Genomic DNA, 20,239 nt, shown 5'->3' on the forward strand with positions numbered 1-20,239 from the left:
TGTGTGGCTATCACGTCAGCCAGAATGGTGAGTGAGTCACAAGCTCTAAGCTCCAGCTTTCCTTTAACCTCTTTCTATCCCTACAAATTAGTGTTGCGAACAAGTACTGCTTTCCTGCCAAAAGTGGTGACCCCCTTCCACCTGGGACAGTCTATCACTTCCAAACCCTGTTCCCCCTCACCATCCCATTAAAGACAAGAGCAGTTGCATCGGTTGGATCCGAGGCAGGCGATCAACTACGATTTCAACCACAGCAAGGACAAACAACAGGATGATCTGCTCTTTGTTGGTTGCTGTCAAGCTAAGAAGGGGAGAGCGGTAGAAAAGTGGACCCTCTCCAGATGGGTCATCTTATGTATCAAAACCTGCTACGCTTCGGTCAAGAAACAACCATAGGAAGCGAGTCTCGAACCATTCCCATGTCCTTCTTCTTTTGAAACTGATCTTGTCACCTCACCAGCTGTGTTTCAGTCACGGAGATTGGATGAATTCTGTGTCCTGAGAAAACTAAATTTTAAAGAAATGCAAGATAATTTTTTCTGCATCTCATTTATTTAATTTAAGTTTCTGTATTAAGCCACATTTCCTGTGTCTGACATGTTTAGGGGAATCCCATAGAGCAAATAATGTTCTCCTTGTGCCGCTGGAGGCACTAGGTTCCTGGAAATGGTTCTTTAAATTTATCAAATCATTGGGCAAAGAACATTCTCAAGGGTTCTCTTGGCTGCTTGAGAAGGGCATGATTTAAATGTTTCCTCAAACGAGCAACTTTGATACATCCAGGTTGTAATCTCAGTGTTTACCCACGCAAGTGCTGTTTCCCTAAAAATGGCTAATTATATATTTCACCTGAGGTACTTCTGAGAATACAATTTGGGAAATACTACAGCTAACTGTCTGAGAGCACGGTATTAGATCTTGACAGATATCTGCACTTAGAGGTGAACATAAGAAGTAGGGCTCTTGTTCAGAGTTGCATCTCTTTCCCTCAAGGAACATATTTGTGCTTTTTGCAATTCAGTAGGTTCTGCCAAACTTGATTATGAGGGCATAGATGTACCACTTGGTTTCATGTATGATTTGATAGTTGAAGAGACTGCTGCAGTACCATTGGGTGTCATGATTGCATTTACAATATTGCCCTGTTGCTCCTTCTCCCTAACTTGTTGGGACTTACATAAGCCACATATTGGACTGAAAACGTTTTACAAATAGAATGGTGTCACTGTGAGAGAGGAGTTGGCCTAATGCTAGGGCGGTCTACCTCGAATCTGGGGAACTGGGTTAGAGTCTCGGCAATAACGCTGCACATCCTGTGATTCTGGGCAAATCACTTAATCTCCCCGTGCCTACCAAAAATGAATGTATCCTCATGTAATACAACTGTTGCTATGTAAAGCGCTCTGATACCCGATTCAGGTCAAGTTTGCGCTATATAAAACTCTGTTAAAAAAAAAAAAAAGGCCAAGCATGAATGTCTCTCAACCACCACCGCCCAGTTCTTGTGTTTTTCACGTACTGGGACACAGAAAAACATGTACTCCTCAATATGGCATGGTTTCACGTTTTTCCATTCTAATTAATGTAAGTAAAACTACTTATTCCTTCCAGGCATGCACTTCAAGCAGTGCATGAGGTAGTGTTGAAAGTTATGCATAGCAGATCAGCACAAATTGTCCAGTTTTTGCCTGGAGAATGTCTGTTGACCTGTGCTGCAATCTGTCGTACATCTGTAAAAGGGGTTCAAGCCTGTGCATAGTCCCATAGTCTTCAATCTGGCAATTCATTTGAGTGTCAATGTAACAATTGCCTCTTGGGCCCTTAAATTGCCTGTTCATAGGGGCAACCACTGGATGTATGAATTTACGAGTTCCTCTTTCGAAACATTCTATACCATGCTGCATAGATAAAACATATATGAGAATGGAGTACAGTTATAAGAGGCATGGAAGTTCAAGTACACAAGTTCCTCCCATGAAAAAACAGGAAGGAGCACCAGCACACAGATTCACTCAAGACAGGAGGAAAGAATTATGCTCCAGAAGAATTCCAAATTATATTATCTTCCAGAAAGACCAGACAGGAGTCCGCAAATCATGGCATCCCATTTCATGTATCAAGAGATTATGCTGTCTCCCACAGATGATACCACTGATGATGCAGGCAGGTGCCCTTGTCGACCACAACAATAATTCTTGCCAATGTACACAATCCTTCAACTGAGAACATTTGAACAATTCCAAGTGGACACAAACTGAGCAGCAAAGAATCTCAATACTAGGGCAATCACACCATATCTGTTTCATTTGTGATGTTTGAGACACTCCTTCCTAAACCTCATACCGGATTGCTCATCCCTCTTATTCCAGATTCACTGGAAACACAGTTTGCCCGATAGTCTCAGCTGATAAAACTCTATGATTTGTTAATCTTAAAATCATCATTTTCCCCCTAAAAGAAAGGCAGAAAGCTGGATTCTCTAGGAAAGAAAGGGTGCCAAACAGCCACTGTCTCTATGGTGGCTGACAGATTTTTGTCTCTCTAAGGCAGGTATAACAGAACACTATTGGACTTCATGGATATGTTTGTTGGTCTTCCCAGCAGGATCAGAAGCAAATCATAGAGAGAAATTGTTTGCCTGCAATCAATCCATCTGTGCTGTAGTAGGCTCACCAGAAATGGTATCTTGCGAATTTTGCCACGATGTTTCAATGAGGCATTCCTCCTGTTTCAGACTACCAACGTTGACTTCCTAGTGGCAGCAAAAAGTCCTGGACTTACCTGGCATTAGTTCCTTGCTATTTTGATCTCATGTGGGTGACAAAGTAAAGTGGATACAAAAATGCAGACACACTAAAATTTGTGTTGGAGAAGAAACAAAACATTCCCAAAACTCAATTGAAAGGCTATGGTAGCAGTCAACAAAAGACCCACATCTCTTATTAGAAAGGTCAGTAACAATTAAAGTGCAATGATAAGCAGCTTTTTCCCTTTTTTAAATGCAAAATCTCCTATCAGCCTTTCCAAAGGATTTCTCATTCTGCCATCTCCATTGAGCACCATTGTGGGGGAAAACATTAGCAACTATTTTCTTTCATGGTAGTTAACAAAAGATAATTGAGTGCTAGATATGGTAAAGAATGGTTTAACACATGTTTTGCTCTGCCTCACCTGACATTCAAACCAATGGCATCTACATTATTCTTCTAGGCTGACTGGGACAGTAACGTCCGTCTCTTCTACAAAAGAATGTTGTGGAGTTGGTTTATTTTTTATTTAGTATTCATTTAATAGTTGTGTTTAGCAGTACATGTCCTGTAGGCCTCTTTAGAGCGGTCAGCAGAGGGACAAATACTTGATATTATGAAGTTAAATATCAAGGAGAACTAGACTCAAACTGCATGATATGGGGAACCTAGATCTTGCCTTCTTCAACTGCCCCAGGGGAACAAGAGCATAGCTGAATACCTCTTTGAAATGTTCATGAGTTTCCTGAACTGAAGTAAATGGCACCAGCAATAAGAGGGGGCTAAGGCAGCTCCATAGCTTCAGACCCCAGACTCCCAAGGACCTTCTACAATGCTTTAGTCTTTTAAAATGCTATTATTTGACTAGGAAAGCTTGTCAGGATCATAGTGTTATGCCAGTTTATGAGGATAACCAAAGCTTTGTGATTTGTGCATTAGGGAGAATTTTTTTTTAACTTGATCCTGGTGTCAACTGGAAGCCAGTATAGGGCGTTCAAGCCTGGTATTATATGATCTTGCTTGCATAAATGAATGCAAAGTCTGGCTGTCCAATCTTTCATTTTGGTTCCAAAATATCAAATAAACAAGTAGGGTGTTTGTTAACAAACATGCCAAGACCGAAAGATTCAGGATACTTACTAATCCTGCAACAGATTTTCTCACATCTACATCAGATAGTGGAGATTGTTAAAAAGCATACTTGAAGGAAAATTAGGACATGATGATCCCATTTAGTTTGAATGCAGTCCCTAGATCTTCATCATGATCATGGCCCCAGTTGCTTTCACAGCTATCTCATCGGAGCATTGTCTTGGAGGCAACAGTGTCTATCCTAGTCATAAACCTAGACTGTATTAAAAGGTGAGTTCTCTGACAGCAAAATTATCCTTGATCCTCTGGGCATTTCTGAACTTGACTCAAGGGCTTTATCCCATGGACATGGTCATCAGCAAGACAATAGAGCACTTCCTCAGCAACAAAGCCATTAAGCTTGCTAGTGTTAGAGGCTTCTGGACTAAAGGAGCCTGCAGATGGGTGACTCCTTATGCTAAGCTCTACATGCATTCCTTGCTTTTCCACCTAGTGGAGACCAGTGATCAGTTGTCAGAGAGCCAGTTAAAGTCTGTTCCAGTCCTTTTGTCATTCGTTCCAACCTTGAGGTTTTTGGCATATGCTCCCAAACTCACAAGGCAATGCACCTCAGCCTTTCACAGCCATCTCTTCTGAGTATGGATGGTGAGCTCACTGTGGGGATCTTCTCTCTGCCGGAATGTGTTGTGGAACACAATAGCTTTGTTCTTTTACAGAAACATGTTGATTCTGAAATCTGTCCTCCTTCGGCTAAGAGCATTCCTTCCAGTAATGAAATACACAGTGGTGACGGTGCTCTTTTCTAATTTCGATGACCAAGCCTACAACTTGGTCGGCTGGTACTGATGCCTTGGCACGGGATGTCCAAGACATGTTTTCGCTGGTCTCCCACATTTCTCAAGCAGGCATCTCTCCTCTCCTGACAATTGAGAGATTCACCAGTAAGTCCTCAAGTTCACCTTCAGTTCCCATCAATGTTCCGCCATTAATGCCATTGTCACCCACCTGAACTTAAGGTGCAACTAGGTCATGTCCTGGGTGGGCCAGGAACTGGATCCATTGGTTACAGTTTGATGCTGGACTTGACAAGAGCATTATAACATTAATTCTCTGCAATTCTCTTGCTTCCAAATGATCTCCAGAAGACCAGAGACAGGTTGGGGTGCTCGTCATCGTTGTGGTTCCAACACAACCATACCAAGTTTAATTAAATGTACCTCCAAAGAATCACAGCCACCTAACCCAGCCTTCTGTGCATTAAGGGAAGGATTTCATAGCATCCATCCCCACCATTGCTGAGATCTTGAGAAAATAGCATTTTCCCACCTTTGCCTCTTTCAAGAGAACTTGGATACACTCAGGGCACAAGCCCTATGAAAAGAAGTGGGGGGACTTACCAAGTTAGACACTATGCAAGTGACATCATGTCGCGTGCCATCCCAGCACATGACGTCACACGTAGCGCTATGAAAGAAATAAAATAGTGCTATTTAAATTATTTGTGTAAATACTGGGACAGACCCCATCTGAGTCTTACAGTGTCTGCACTTATATACTGGGACAGAATAAAGGCAAAAGCATGCCTCTCTTAAGTACCTGTGAAGCGATAGCAAGCTGTGTGCCTTTGTTTCCCTCTGTGGCATTCACATTTGTGTGAGGTTCCAGGCCGCCTCCAGTCAAGATATTCAAACAAAACGAAGGCCTGATGGACCCTTAACTTCGGCCTGGCTGGAGGTAAAAAAAAACACCCCTCACTGCCTGCACTTTGCTGCTGGAAAAGGAAAGCAGACAACGTGCAGGCACTGCTGAACGCGTCCTGGTGTCTTACACCAGGACAAGTTCAGCAGATTTCTGTAGGGTCTAACTTCTTGGCAGGGGAGGATGGCGTCCACCCTGTGAAAAGAGTGGGTGGACACATGTACCTGCGTGTACCCTCAACTCGTGCCCTGGATACACTCTACCAGAGCGCAGTGCAGAAGAAAGGAACTGTTTTTGAGTTTTACCATAGAAGAGTAATTTGCTCAGTGTATAACATGACTTTTATAGACATCTAGCTGTATCAGTATTTTGGTAGACACCAGCAAGATCTACTTAGCAACCTTGGGGGTTCATTAAAATAGGCATTTGGAGTCAACCTCCACAGTCATTGAGATTATTAAATGAAATCTGATAGGCCTGATGCACCATTTCCCCTTGTCAGGCACCCACCGTCTCTTGGGATGTGAAACTGGTGGTCAGATTTTCAAATCAGATTGATGCATGAACCCTTTTAACCTACAGCCACCTGTAATATGAAGGTTCTCTCTCGGGAAACGTCTTTCTTATTGGCCATACTTTAGGCAGATCCATTAAAGAACTGTAAGCTATATGCCACGTTTCATCAGGGCAATGTAGTCATAAGGACTTGATCATATCTGTTCCCGTGCTGGGGCTAGATTTTTATATGAACTAAATTTACTCTCTACCTACTTCCTGTGCCCCCATCACTCCTAGGGTTGGGAGTCTCTATGATCTTGATGGCAAACTTGCCTTAAATGTTTTATCATGATGGAATCAGGGCTGCAACTTGTACTGATCGATCTTTCTAATGTTAGCTGCAAACAAAGCCTCCATAGATAGTTGTATCACTTCATGTATATCTCACTCCTACACTGTGCCATTCGGATTAAGGTACACTCTGTGTGGAAATAATCCTCCACCCAGGGTCCATGAACACTCCATCTGAACTAAGGTAGTCTCTATAACATGCCACACACTTGTATCTATCAGAGAAAGATGCACAGGATCTGTGTGTGCAATTTCACATGCTTTCTACAGGCACTACGTACTCAAAAGATACACCCAGTGGAATGCACATATTGGTTGGGAAGTTCTTCCTATTCTATTTACCAGGCCTAAACTGCCCAATGCTGATTATCCTCTACCATTTTCTGTTCTCATTGCTGTGGAATCTACAGATTTGTTGAGAATGGGGAACAGCCACTTTGCGTGTATATATTAAAGTTACATTTATTGTGACTCCCTTACTTACATAAGTGTAACTGCTGTTTCCCATTTTCAAAAGATTCATGGCGACACTTTGTAATGGAGATCCATCGAGGCCTATTACCTGTTACCCCTTAAACTATAACAGTCATCCATGCACTTGTCAGCTGTAGACTCGACTACAGCAATGCACTCTATACTGGCACCACCCAAAAACTTCTAAAGAAACTGCAGAACTTCCTGAACGCCTCCGTCAGACTCATCCTGAACATCCCCCCCCCCCCGCAGTCACATCACCGGTCACCTGAGAGACCTTCGCTGGCTACCTATCAACAAAAGAATAACCTTCAAGCTCCTCACACACGCCTACAAAGCCCTCCACAACGGCAGACCTGCATACCTCAAACACCGCCTCTCCTTATACACTCCCAACAGACATCTCTGCTCCCCCCAACTGGTCATTGTTACCATCCCATGGATTCGCAAGACCACGGCTGTAGGAAGATTCTTCTCGTACCTCGCTGCGAAGACTTGGAACGCCTTGCCTCTACATCTCAGGCAATCACCGTCACTGCCTCAATTCAGGAAGGACCTCAAGACCTGAATCTTTGACTGAACCACAGCTCCACCCCTCTCTCAGCGCCTTGAGACCCTAACGGGTGAGTAGTGGCCCTATACAAGAATATTGATTGCTTGATTAACCTTTGACCCTTTTCTCTATAAAATAATGCATTATGGTTCTTTGTGTTGCGTGCTATGTTGCGTAGGTTTGCATATTTGTGACATTTCACATCTTTAATTGTGACTTTCCCACTTAGTGGTGCATCATTACTGATCGCGTATATGTATGAGCTGCATGGCAAACAAGTTTTCATTGCTGGTATTGTGCTCTACATGTGTACCGTTTCCACCACATATTCTCATGGACATCGTGGAAACATTCAAATCTCCTTTCAAACTTTTTTACTTTGTGCGAGCTACTATAAAAGCCCATGTATTTAGCTAACAAGGGTATAGAAGCATAATTGTACAAGGTTTTGTTCTGAATGCTTTTCTCCTGATATGGGTGTGCAGATGATGAATTTTCGTGGACTGCAGAGGTTAGGGTGTTTGTTTCAGAAAAAAAACAAAATAATAAAATCCCTGAGATGTCGTTTTTTCCCCACTGAGCATCAGGGCCTGTCTGTTTTCCCTGCCTAGGTACGCCATGGCTCATATGGCAGTCACTTGCTGGGAAATCCACGGTGACCCAACTCCCTAGTGGTAGACCGACTGCTGAGCTAAGGTTTTCTGCTGTTAGGAATCCATCGATTTCCCTTCCTTTAGATGAATTTGATGTAGAGGGAGAACCAGCCGCCTATTGCAGTTTCTCAAACCTGCCATGCTATAAATGACCCCCCTGAGAGAGCGTACTCACTCTGGGGGGTTTGTGGCGGTCCATCTACAAATACCCTGCCAGGTCTCTGGTAGGTCTGTTTTATGTCTCCTTTTGGACTCTAGCTGTGATAGAGTCCTTTCGATTCCCCGTCTTTTCTTTCACCTTCACATGGCTCACTGAGCGCTGATGTCCTAGAGAGGTCTTCTGCCTGTGTCCAAGCATTACCTTAGCCACTTAACCAATAAGTCACATCGTTGGGAACTGTTTGGCGCATACACAGGGGCAATTACACAGAGGGACAGCTGTTTATTGTGCATGCATGGGTGCTTGGTACCAAGTCCCAAAAGCTCAGTTTTAACAGCGGTGAAAGTAGATTCCTGTACCTCCACACAGTGGCATGATAACCACGAATTGATTGTGGGAAAAGCTCATAATGAAGGTAACTATATGCTTTTCTGTGGGTTGGAATCCCAATTAACTTTTGTGTTGTGGGGTTTGGAGTGTTTTCAAACATTTTTTGTTCTTTGTGACACTCTTGGTTTATTGTCTTCTGCATGTGCTGAAGCCCACTGAGTTAACCACCCTTACGCTGCAGGTAGCCGCAAAACTAGGACTAAGAGCTGACATATATTTAATGTTTTATACTTTGTATCATTCTGTCCGACAACTAGATTCCATTGGTAAGGGAGTGAAAAAAAGCCACATAGTAAATGAACGGAGACCTGAAGGTTAATAAAGTAAATGCTGGGGAACTGTTGGAGTAGGGAGTAGGGGTATGTCAGTCACAGAAGGTGCCAGGACTGTACTTTCATATTCTCACTATGGCTGTTCTACATTTCGTTTCTCTAAATAAATACATATTCTCTTTAAAGGATCTATCTCTGTATCTGTAACTGGACAGTGACCTTCACTACATTGAACTATGTTCTAGGACACTACCCGTTCAAGAATCAAGACACGAATAGGAATATTTGGCAGTCACTAAACAGACCAAAAAGTACTTTGAATACAACAGTTCCTCAACAGAGAACCCGCCAGAAGCAACACTAACTGCCCAGGGAAGCCTAGACAAGACATAAAACCCCCTTAATATTCTTCATGTACATGCTAATACCTCAGTAATAAACCTAGTATCTCTGGAGGCATACATGTGGTGCATCAAAAATGTGGACCGACTTCATCTCAAGGAATGTTAAGTATTATCTCTTTTTTATTATGTCCCACGATAGCTAAGTTGTTCTGTTAAAACCTATACATACTTACATGGGCCTTTCAGTTAGCTCCGATCTTCCATTAGGCTATGCTAGTGTCATTAATATATTGCTTCCTTCCACCAGAGTTTACAGAATAGAACTATGAGTCAGCCCACTTCAGCCACTGGATCCCATCATGGTGAGTGACAGCATTTTCCCTCTGATCATCCCCACGTTATGTAGTGCACTTCAGTGCCAGGGTTTGTAAGGCAAAGTTTCCTCTTATTAAAACTGGCAGTTCTACACACACTGCCACTCAGCTTGCTTGATTTTCTTAATGTGCAAGGCATCCCAGCCATACTTTATTATTATTTTACAATTCCAAAATGGCCGTCTACCATCTTGGAATGGTAAGCTAATAATAAAGTATACCAAATGCTTTCAAGATGGCTTCAATACGTTGCAGGGGTCCACATGCACGCATATGGGTTAACAAGTTTGAATGTTTTTTATACTCCATTAAAAATCATTCCAAGACGGTAGTACGTATACGTGCGTGCTTTCATACACGCATGTGACGATCTTTCATTTTGTCATACTTTACAAAAAGCATTATTACATTGAGGTCTACGCTTGCACATGTATTCATATGTACAGATGGCCATCTTAGAATGTTTTTTTTCACAAAGTATAACACAACCCAATACAGGATTGTTCCGACAGTTGTCGGTCGACAGGCTTGCATGTGAAGGCACAGTCATTTTATAATGCTTTTTGTTATACTTACCATTACCTTGCCTTTCCAAGATGCCCAATGTGTTGATTTCTTGGACCGGTAAAGTAATATTAAACTGTAGCAAATAAAATAAGCATTGCCAAAGCCAATAGCTCTGCAGCCACACACCTATTTATTTTGCAGGTGCTTTTAAAAAAGAATATAAAACTCTTATTTGATAGGTTTTTCTACAGTGCTTCAATTCTCCTCCGCCCTTGTTCTAAATCTGTTACATCAACCACTCATCATGTGGGCAGCTCTTTTTATCCAACCCAACATCCCCATTGACACAGGAACTAAAACCTATCTGTGTCACGTTTCCTAAGACAAACCCTTGGCCCAGTGCACAATATGGTCAGAACACACTAAGTCAGTGATAACCCTTGCTATTATTGAAACATCATACTGAAGCTTTTTACTCAAGGCTCTCTGGCAATGTAGTGTTGTTCGGGCCTCAATAATTAGGGGTGAGAGCAACTCGCATAACTCAGTGTAGCATAGTCATACCAAACAACTAACCATTCTACAAGATTATGTGGAATTCCCCGAGAAGAGGAAGTGCTATTTTCTTACAGCAAAAATGCCTCCTCGCGTCCAAAAAAGATGGGAAGACAGATTTTACGCTATGAAGTAGTGCTAAATGCAACTAAATATCAATTCCAGCACAAGCAGCCGTTCGCGCTCGGTAAATGTGCTGTTAAGGTAGGATTTTCCCCAGTTACTCCTGGCAATTAGCAATAGTTTTTTAGCTCAAAATAGCATGAACAACGGCATGAGCAGCTGCTCGCTAAATTCATTGGGGCAGATTTATAACGGACTTGAGCCTCATTTACGCCGCCGTTGCGTCACTTTTGTGACGCAGCGGCGGCTTAAATCCTGCGCCATATTGCTCCCCATTTACAACGGGACGCATCTAGGGAGATGCGTCACGTTGTAAAGCTTGCGCCACATGTGGGTGTACCTGCACAGGTGGGGGCGTTCCGGCGCAGTAACGCCTCCGAAAAGTGGCTGAGTGAAATCTACAAGATATCACTCAGTCACTTTTGAGCCCATGCTGCGTCAAAACCCTGCGCCTGCTTGAAGCAGGCGTAAGGATTGACGCAGCATTGTGGAGATAGGTCCCCCCAAAGCATTGTTGGAGCTGTGTCGCGCTTGCGACGCAACTCCAGCAATGCGCCACTTTTACGGCACAGATGCGTCATGCATCTGTGCCGTTTTTGCCCCATGGTGCGCCGCATTGTAAATGCGGCGCATCCATGGTGGCGGAGCTGTGGTGCACAATAACTGGTGCATCCCTGCTGATATGCAGGGATGCGCCAGTTATTATAAATCTGCCCCATTGTTTCCATGCTAATTCCCCTGCCATCCCTAAAATCATTCCTAATTACATGAGCTGACGTAATTATTAGTAATTCCGCATCAATTACTCCGGTGTAATTAAAATTACTCTCAGGCATAACAATATTGTTAAAGCAAACAGAAGGAGATGATGGACGGAAAGCTGAAACTTTTCAGAGAAGACCTGGCTTGGAAGTTCGGGCTGGACTGTTCCCATGAGGCACAGGGTCAAGACTGATTTGCATATAGCAGTATCTGAACTGGGGTGGCACAGTGAGCTAAAGAATGATGATGGATTCAACCCAGATCTGTGACTGGGGGTGAGTGTTTGAAAAGTTTCAGCACTCCGTCCATCATTTCCTTGTGTTTGCATAATAATATTGTTGTCATCAAACTATAATCCCACCATTTGGCTAATTCCTTTACTGACCAATGTAACCCCCCTTTCCCGCTCCTCTGCAGCACTCTATTGCATCGAGCTACGTTCAGACTACGTAAATGCTCTCATGTATATTTAAATACTAGAAGTATGAATAAATAACTGCCACGTTGCCTAAGTGAGAGATCATGATTTTCTGGTTGGCAGAAAAATATACTAGTAATAGCAGCCCAGGTTCACAAACAATCCAGAATTTCAAGAATTTTCTGTAGAAAATGGTAGTTTGAAAAACAGACAGTGTGCTGACATGACTATGGTTTTGGTATGGTGAAGGGCTAGGTAAAGGGATGGGTTTAATGTAACGGTTTGGGTGAAGGGTTAGGTTTAAGAGTTAGTATTAAGATTGATAGGATTATTGCAACGGGTAGTAAGGATAAAGGATGAGGTTAAATTAAGGGTTGCAGTTAAGTGTTAGGGTAACATAGTTAGTGTAATGGAAAGGGATTGGTTCAGACTGAAGGAAAACATTAGGGTTAGGATTATGTTTATTTGAGGATTAGGGTTCAAGTTAGAGAAGGCTCAATGGCTAGAGCTTGATTGGGGTGGTCCCCATTTGTTTCTAATCCTGCTCTTTCTACTATTGCTCCAACTCCTAGCTATTTTGTACTCACGTTATATGCCTCGGAAATAAGTTGGATGACATTACTTGAATCCTCCTTTAACTCTCCGACCACAGATTTGGGGATCATTTGGCTCAGCTCCTAAAAATAGAGAAACATTGTTCAATGTACACACAAACACACACATATCAGCCAACTCGTGTGCAGTGTTCTTCCTTAAAATATCTTGGCACCTCTCTTAGGTAAAGCTCGCTTATGTTGTCTTCTCCTTCCCCAGGGCAGGTTTCAACATACGATACCATTTGTTATAGAGCATACTGTCTTCATGCACCTGAGCTGAAGACATTTGGGCCGTCTTCACCATGCTGTCCTGAGGAAGAGAAATCTCTACAGGAGCATTTTCATAAAACAATGATAAGGTCTGTTAAATTACTTTTCATGACTTTTTAAAAAAATTGATGGGTGGGGAGTTGTTACACAAATTGTACACTTGCACTAGCAAAGGTTCAGGCATTGTTCAATGTGAATCCTACCTGGCATCGAATACATTTATCCAAATTTCTGGTGCCAGTGATGTGTGACCTGCCCACTTGTTACACTTTTTCATATTCAATTACCTGTTAAATGTGAGGCAGACTTGGGGAGAGATTTTGTATAGCTCTAAAAACCCTGTTATCTCATAACATATCAGTTGAAACACATCAGATGTCTTCGTTTGACTAAATAATTCTGCTGTTTATATGAAACTGAATTGCATTGATATCCCAGCAGTTGTATCTGTCTAATCGGTAACGTGGCGCAATATTTATTACCTCCTTTTTCCTTATTCTTTGTCAGTGTACGTACTAACGAGCTTATATTTACTTTCTGACAACAATCTTGCTAGTGAACCAAGAGGAAGGCTGTCTTTTGTCCTCTATGCTTGTCCTATGGTGTTTCTATAGACAGAATAACATTATAGTCTTGCTTTTTGTGCAGCGCTCACCTGGACTGATGTATTTCAAGGTGCTCTAATGTGGTGATGAAGCAAAAGGAGCCACTCTGAAAAAAAGTTATTGTCTATGATCACTCACTTCAGCCACTATGTGGTTATCTCATTGTTTCCCTTATTTTAGATCAAAGCTTAATGCTTTATGTTTAGGTCTTTGAGATGCCAAGTCACAGAACTGTGTTAAAATCAGGCTCTACATGTTTCATAAGCATTGGCAGTAGTAGTAATGTTGGGGAAGGTGTTGTTTCATTGCAGAAGCTAAAATGAAAAGCAAAGCACTCACCCTCAGTCAATGCATTGAGACCATTTGCTTCACTTAGCTAAACGTCTTTATTCATTGTCATCCTTTCGTCAATTATTTCATCCACCCACTCCTTTCCCATCCAACTATTCATTCATAGAGCTAGGCAGCCCTGTCTCAAATCTCGACCCATCCATTCAATGATTAGACAAGGTTTGATTCTGATAAAAAGGACTTTATTTCCAATTTTTTCCACCCTCTTGCAGTAGTCAGGCTTGCTCACTGCTCTTTCTCGCTACATGAAGTATGAGGGTTGGTCTGACAAATTTGTTCAGGGCTGCTTTGACTTCCCAGTCCGGCCTGGGTGCTAGACAAGTAGATCTAGATGATGTCTGAAGCAGAGGAAACCTTTAAGTAGAGCTGTTTATCACTGGCATTTTGGTGAATCTTGATGCTGTTATCTGTAAGTAGAGCACTAAGAGGCTCCATGTATAGGTTCAAGATGAAAGGAAACAGTATGGAATCCTGGGGAACTCCACATGTGACAGAGATATTTTGTGAACTGGACGAGCCCATGTGAACCAGCTGGTGTCAAATAGATAGGTAGAAGGAGAACCAGCGAAGGACATTGCCAGTGAATCCCATTCTAGACTCCAGGGTGTGTCACCGTTATCTTTTACCACATGTTTTTCTCATCCCAAGGGTGATGGCTTAACTCCAAAAGGAGATTGGGGGCAAATGGGGGTGAAATTATGACTTGTGACTTTGTCCTGGTCCAGTGCAGCCAGATATCCACATTTGGCGCTTGGTGCCTTTTAGCCCTTTTTTATAACCTAAAACTATAAACATAAATATCTCTGCTTCTACTGTTTGGATTTTATTCATTTTGGTGTCATTTTATTAATTGAAAACTACTCTATTGTTCCTAACTTGATTTGTGATTTTTGTTGTGTTGTGTTTTCAGTTTATTGCTGTTTGTGCACTGCATAAATACTTTAATCCACTTCCTATTAATCAGTCAACTTGGTTGTACGCAACTAAGAAACTTGGTCATATCCAGACCAAGATGTATCCCAAACAGTTTGTTTTAGACAGCATCAACTGTTATTGTCACAGTCAATATATTTGTGCAATGTGTCCCAGTGAACAAGAATACCACTATCCAAACTGGCATAAAACAAGTGCATGTGAAGTATAAACAAATTGTTTGGTGTTTTTCCTAACAAACAACAAACACAATTAAAACTATTAGGCCAATATGAAATTCTTGTTTGTTTGTGTTTTTGTTGATGATGTTTCGACCCTCCTCAAGGTACAGGGGTCCCCTCAGGATAAGGGTATGAATGGGACGTCTGGAGCAAAAACCAAAAATGAATTGGAGAAGTTGATGTCTGGATTGGGAATCTAAAATGCTGATAAAGTTTACCTACACTGACTAAGTAGTAAGAGCGAATATAGTCCAACACAGGTGAGATATCTGATACCAATAACCTGTGTAATGTATTGTACTCACTGCATGGTTGCTGGTCACCTGAAAAATTGTGTTACAGTTTAGTTTAAAAGTACTCAAAGGGAATATAAACTTAGTTATGTTTTAATATTACTCACCCTCAGTGAGCCAAGGCACTCAATCAAGCGGCGTAAGCGTAGGAGAGAAGGGAGACCTCTTCAAGAGAATGACCGGCAGCTTTCAATGCACCATGGTAAAATTACCTGTCAGTGTCTGTGATGCTTTAAGACATGGCAAGAGGCCCACGCTAATCAATATGGCTGCTGGTCTAGAGTGCTTGCGCTACAGCGCACAGACTGTCACTGTCTCCTAGGAGACAGTGGGGAAAGGATAGCCCGCCAACTGCGGTAACGTTTAGTGTCCTGAATAGGAACGACCTACAGATACGGTGGCAGACTATAGGATGTGGGAAGAAAGAATGAAAGGGGGATTTAAATCAGATGTGAGAATTACTGCCTCTAAGTCAAGCCTGACTGCTTTTGTGCCAAGCTAACAGAGGGTTAAGCACAAGTTAATTTAGTGACTTTTGTGGTTCACTCTGACAAGGAGTGATCTTTGTTGCATGACTGGGGCCTCCTCCCCTCACCACCAATAACCTAATTTCTCACAGTGATGTATATTGAAACCCATTTCCCAGGTATAGCCTCTGCCAAAAGAAGATCCCATTCCATGAGGCACCTTGTGCTTTTTCTGCATGAAAGCCCTATATAGTTCTGCCAGTGCTCCTCAGTGCTTGTGCAGCTCATGCCTAGTATTTCGGTACTAGTACAACACAACGTCCTACTAATACAACATATTCCTGAATTCAGAATCTTTTTATGTTTCATTACTGAAATTTGTTCTTATACATAAATGAGACTCTCAAGAAGAATGTTACCAGTAGTTCCTCAAAGGAAAGAGAAGGGTGGAGGTGAATCGATAAGAGACCACGTAATAATAATAACACTGCTAGCGCGAGCTTACGGGTCCCCCCCTAACGCCAGGCTTTCTACTCCTTGTGAAGCACCGGCGGTTTGGTTGACTCCCTACCCTTACTCGTAGCTCTTTATTTACCTGGTCCACCAGCAAGGAACACCACGCCTGTTGCGAGTATTTGGGATATCGCTAACACACATTAGATCTAAGGCACGCTGGATGACAGCTTTTGTTTATAAGAGACTTTACCTTGTATTCATTCTACACCCCTTCGGATCACAGCCTGTCTATGTGGTTAATTAGTCAGTGAATGTCTGTATCTTTACTGTTCCATATGTCCTCATATCTATCAGCTGTGACTTTTACACCATTAAGTTCATTTTTTTTTATTTTTTTTTATTGGCATTTGTAATTGTGTACAATCAAACAACAACCATAACATTGCGGTCACAGCACAACAGCATCCTTCATCCAAGTTGTCTGTTCGTTTCCTAATCAGAGGTCTTCTATACCCACCACCCTTCCACTTATATGCTAATCGCTTGATGATTCTGTTGAAACATTTTGGAGATAGTGGGTTAAGTATGCCCAGTAGTCTCTGGGTGTTGATCCAGCAGGGAGTTCTTCTTCGTAAGTCCTCAGGGTATCTCTACAGTACGTTAAGTCCGTAAGCCAGTCCTTCGGTTTTGGGATCCGCCTTCCATTCCAACATAGCGAGACCCTTCTTTTGGCCATTAGCAACGCAATCACACAGAATCTGCGCTTTAGGGCCCGAAACTCAGGCAGCAGTCCCAGCAAACAGGCTTTGGCCTTGCAGCGCACCTCACCGCCCACCATGACCCCCAGTAATTTCGTCCCCTGCTCCCAGTATTCCCCCACTGCCTCGCACGACCATGCCAGATGAATGAAATCTGCACCTTCAGCCCCGCAACGTTCGCATCTAGAATCCCCACGCAGCCCATAGCGGTGCAGCCTAGCCGGTGTGTAGTACGTCTGGTGTAGGTATTTGAAGTGTAGTATGCGGAGGTTCCCATTAGGTGTCAGCATTCCCGTCAGGGTACAGGCAGTAGCCCATTCCTCCTCCGTTAACTGAGTGTCCAGAGAGCTGTTCCACTTCTCCATGGAAGCGTGTGTGTTCGCCGCTATGTCCCCCTGCATTTTTGTATATAGTGTAGATACCAGGTGTCTGCTCGCAGGTGTGGTGATCAGCCATTGCAACGCGGTCAGTTCCGGCGGTTCCAACGGGTACGTTGGGTACAGTCGCTTCACAGCTCTTTGCAACCTATGATAATTTAAGCGAAATAATGCAGACATGTTACTAATGAATGTTAGGTGCTCGAGTGTTTTAAAGGTCCCATCTTCGTACAGGTCCCCCACGGTGTCGATGCCTACTTGGCGCAGCAAGTCCAACCCCACTCTTTCTTGTGTTACCGAGATATCCGGATGCCATTGGAGCCGGAGCGCCGGGGCATACAGCGGCAGTTTATTGGCCATTTTGCCCATGGTATGCCATGCTTTGTTCGTAGCGTCTATGGTGTTTATGGCTTGCATGTGCAAGGGGGGCCGACGATGGGTGATAATCGCCTCAAGTGGAATAGGCATAGCATCCCCCTCCTCAATCGCAGTGTGGGTGAGAAATGGGATTTTGTGGTACCAATAATGTGCGTATTGTGCCTGCGCACAAAGATAGTAGAGATAGAGGTCTGGGACCCCGAACCCTCCTCGACTGTACGGTAACGTGAGTGTCCGCATCTCCACCCTAGCCGTCTTTCCCGCCCAGATAAGCCGGAGGACCATCGAGGCAATCCTGCGGAACACCTCCATTGGGGGGTGTATAGGGATGTTAGTGAACAGGTAGAGTAACTTCGGCAGGATCACCATTTTGACGATAGCAATACGGTCAGCCAGCGATAAAGGCAGCTGAATCCATCTCCCCACCTTCTCCTCTAGTGTGTCAATCACCGTCCCATAGTTAGTCCTGATCACGATTTCCGGGTCCCTGTGAAACCACACACCCAGATATTTTATCGGGTCCGTTTTCCACTCCAAAGGATAATCCATGGAGTGCGGGTGCGTGTTGTCAGTCAAGGGAATAATCAGGGATTTGGCCCAATTTATAGTGACACCAGATTGACGCGCGAATTTTATATATTCCCTCAACAGTGGATTCAAATTGGCCTGTGGGTCCCTCACGTAGAGCAGCATATCATCTGCGTACAGTGAGATGTGCAACGGCCGCTGAGGAAACTGCAGGGCCGAATAGTGATGCCCCTGTCTTATCTTGCAGGCAAGGGGCTCCAGTGCTATTGCAAACAAGAGAGGGGACAGCGGGCATCCCTGCCTCGTCCCCCTCCGAATATCAATGGTGTCTGAGATATAGTTATTCACCCGAATCCGCGCCACAGGTGCATCATATAATAATTGGATCCATTGGAGGAACATGGGTGGGAAGCCCATCCTCCGCAGCACCGTAGTCATATATGTCCATTCTAGAGAGTCAAAGGCCTTGGCTGCGTCCAAAAAGACCGCCGCCGCCTTCGTCTCAGGCGTTAAATAGTGTGAAAGCGCAAACAACGTTCGCGTATTGTGCGCAGTGGAGCGCTCTGGTATGAATCCAGACTGGTCGGGCAAGATCAATCTGGGCATCAGCGGGTTCAGTCGGGCAGCAAGCAGTTTGGCCATTATCTTGTTGTCCACGTTTATGAGGGACAATGGTCTATAGGAGTCGCAAAGCTCCGGATCTTTCTGTGGTTTGGGAAGTGCTAGTAGTATTGCTTCCCGTAGGGTTGGCGGCAGGTGTTGCTGCTCATGAGCGTTACCATACATTTCCACCAGACGGGGGGCCAACTGGTCAACAAACGTCTTATAAAATTCGCACGTAAAGCCATCAGGGCCCGGAGCCTTACCATTCGGCAGCGACTTAATTATTTCTGTGACCTCCTCTACTGTGATGGGTTGGGATAGGTATTCGCGGTGCGCGTCCGATAGCCACGCTATCGCCACGTCCTCGAGGTACTCCACGATTTCAGCCTCAGTGGCCGTCGGCCTGGAAGCGTACAGCTCTCTGTACGTAGCCATAAATTCCCCCAGTATTTCTTGCTCACCATACTTCCGCTCCCCTTGGTGTCCACGAATCACCTGTATGTTCTGCGGGGCACGTCCCTCGCATATGTTAGCCGCCAAGCGCCTGCCCGGTCTGCCGCCCTCCCCATAGGCCCTCGCCACCTGTCGTTTCATGGTGTATTTAATTTCATCATCCGCGAGACTCTGAAATTCGGACAGGGTTGTCCGAATGTCCCCTAGTAGCCGAACATTTTGTGTGCTCTCGTATTCACGTTCTAAAACTCGGAGCTTGTCTTCTCTGGCTCTGAGCTGCTGTTGGATGTCTTTAAGGATGCCTGCATTGGTGCTTATGCAGACGCCACGTATGGTGGCCTTGCAGGCCTCCCAGAGCACTCCCGGGTCGGTCGCAGTAGATGCATTATTGTCAAAATATTCCCGTATCGCCTGCCCAATAGTATCAGCGTAAATGGGGTCTATGAGTGCTTTAGCATTGAATCTCCAACTGAATGGAGGTGGCGTGTAGTTCGGGAGCTCCAGGGTGAGGAGCACGGGGCCGTGATCAGATAGTGTTCTGGGTAGGTGACGAACCTCCCTCGTCCACAGTGCAACGTCCCCAGACACCAACCAGTAGTCAATACGGGACCAGCTGCCGCGCGACGTAGTCACATGGGTGGCTTCCAGCTCAGCCGGGTGCCTACTCCTCCAAATATCAGTGAGTGCCCTATCCACCATTATGTCCTGGAGGACATGGAGTGCACGCCTGTGTGGCTCCGTTGTCGCCCCAGATCGGTCAGTGTCATCGCAGAGCGCAAGATTAAAGTCTCCACCCCATATCACGTGAGGGGCCTGTAGTTCACGCAGTTTGTTCCACAGTGACTGGTAGAACTGCGGATCATCCACATTAGGCCCATATATATTCACCACAGCTAGCCTTTGCCCTCGCAGGAGACCAGTTAGAATAACAAACCGCCCCATGTCATCCTTCTCGACCTCCTCTATTGTATATTTCAGC

The 20,239-nt window shown here is 44.0% G+C and overlaps 1 protein-coding gene across 3 annotated transcripts in view; it reads right to left on the bottom strand.

Annotated features, from left to right (window-relative positions):
• The window catches only part of ITGB7 (integrin subunit beta 7), a 1,338,809-nt gene that overhangs the window by 356,930 nt on the left and 961,640 nt on the right, over nt 1-20,239 (bottom strand). For all 3 annotated transcript variants that reach the window (XM_085654657.1, XM_085654656.1, XM_085654658.1), the window contains one exon: nt 12,559-12,648. In XM_085654657.1, coding sequence (XP_085510783.1) covers nt 12,559-12,648 — 90 coding nt within the window. The remainder of the gene's footprint in view (nt 1-12,558; nt 12,649-20,239) is intronic.

This window comes from Triturus cristatus, chromosome 4_1 (genome assembly GCF_964204655.1).
Source record: "Triturus cristatus chromosome 4_1, aTriCri1.1, whole genome shotgun sequence".
NCBI lineage: Eukaryota > Metazoa > Chordata > Amphibia > Caudata > Salamandridae > Triturus > Triturus cristatus.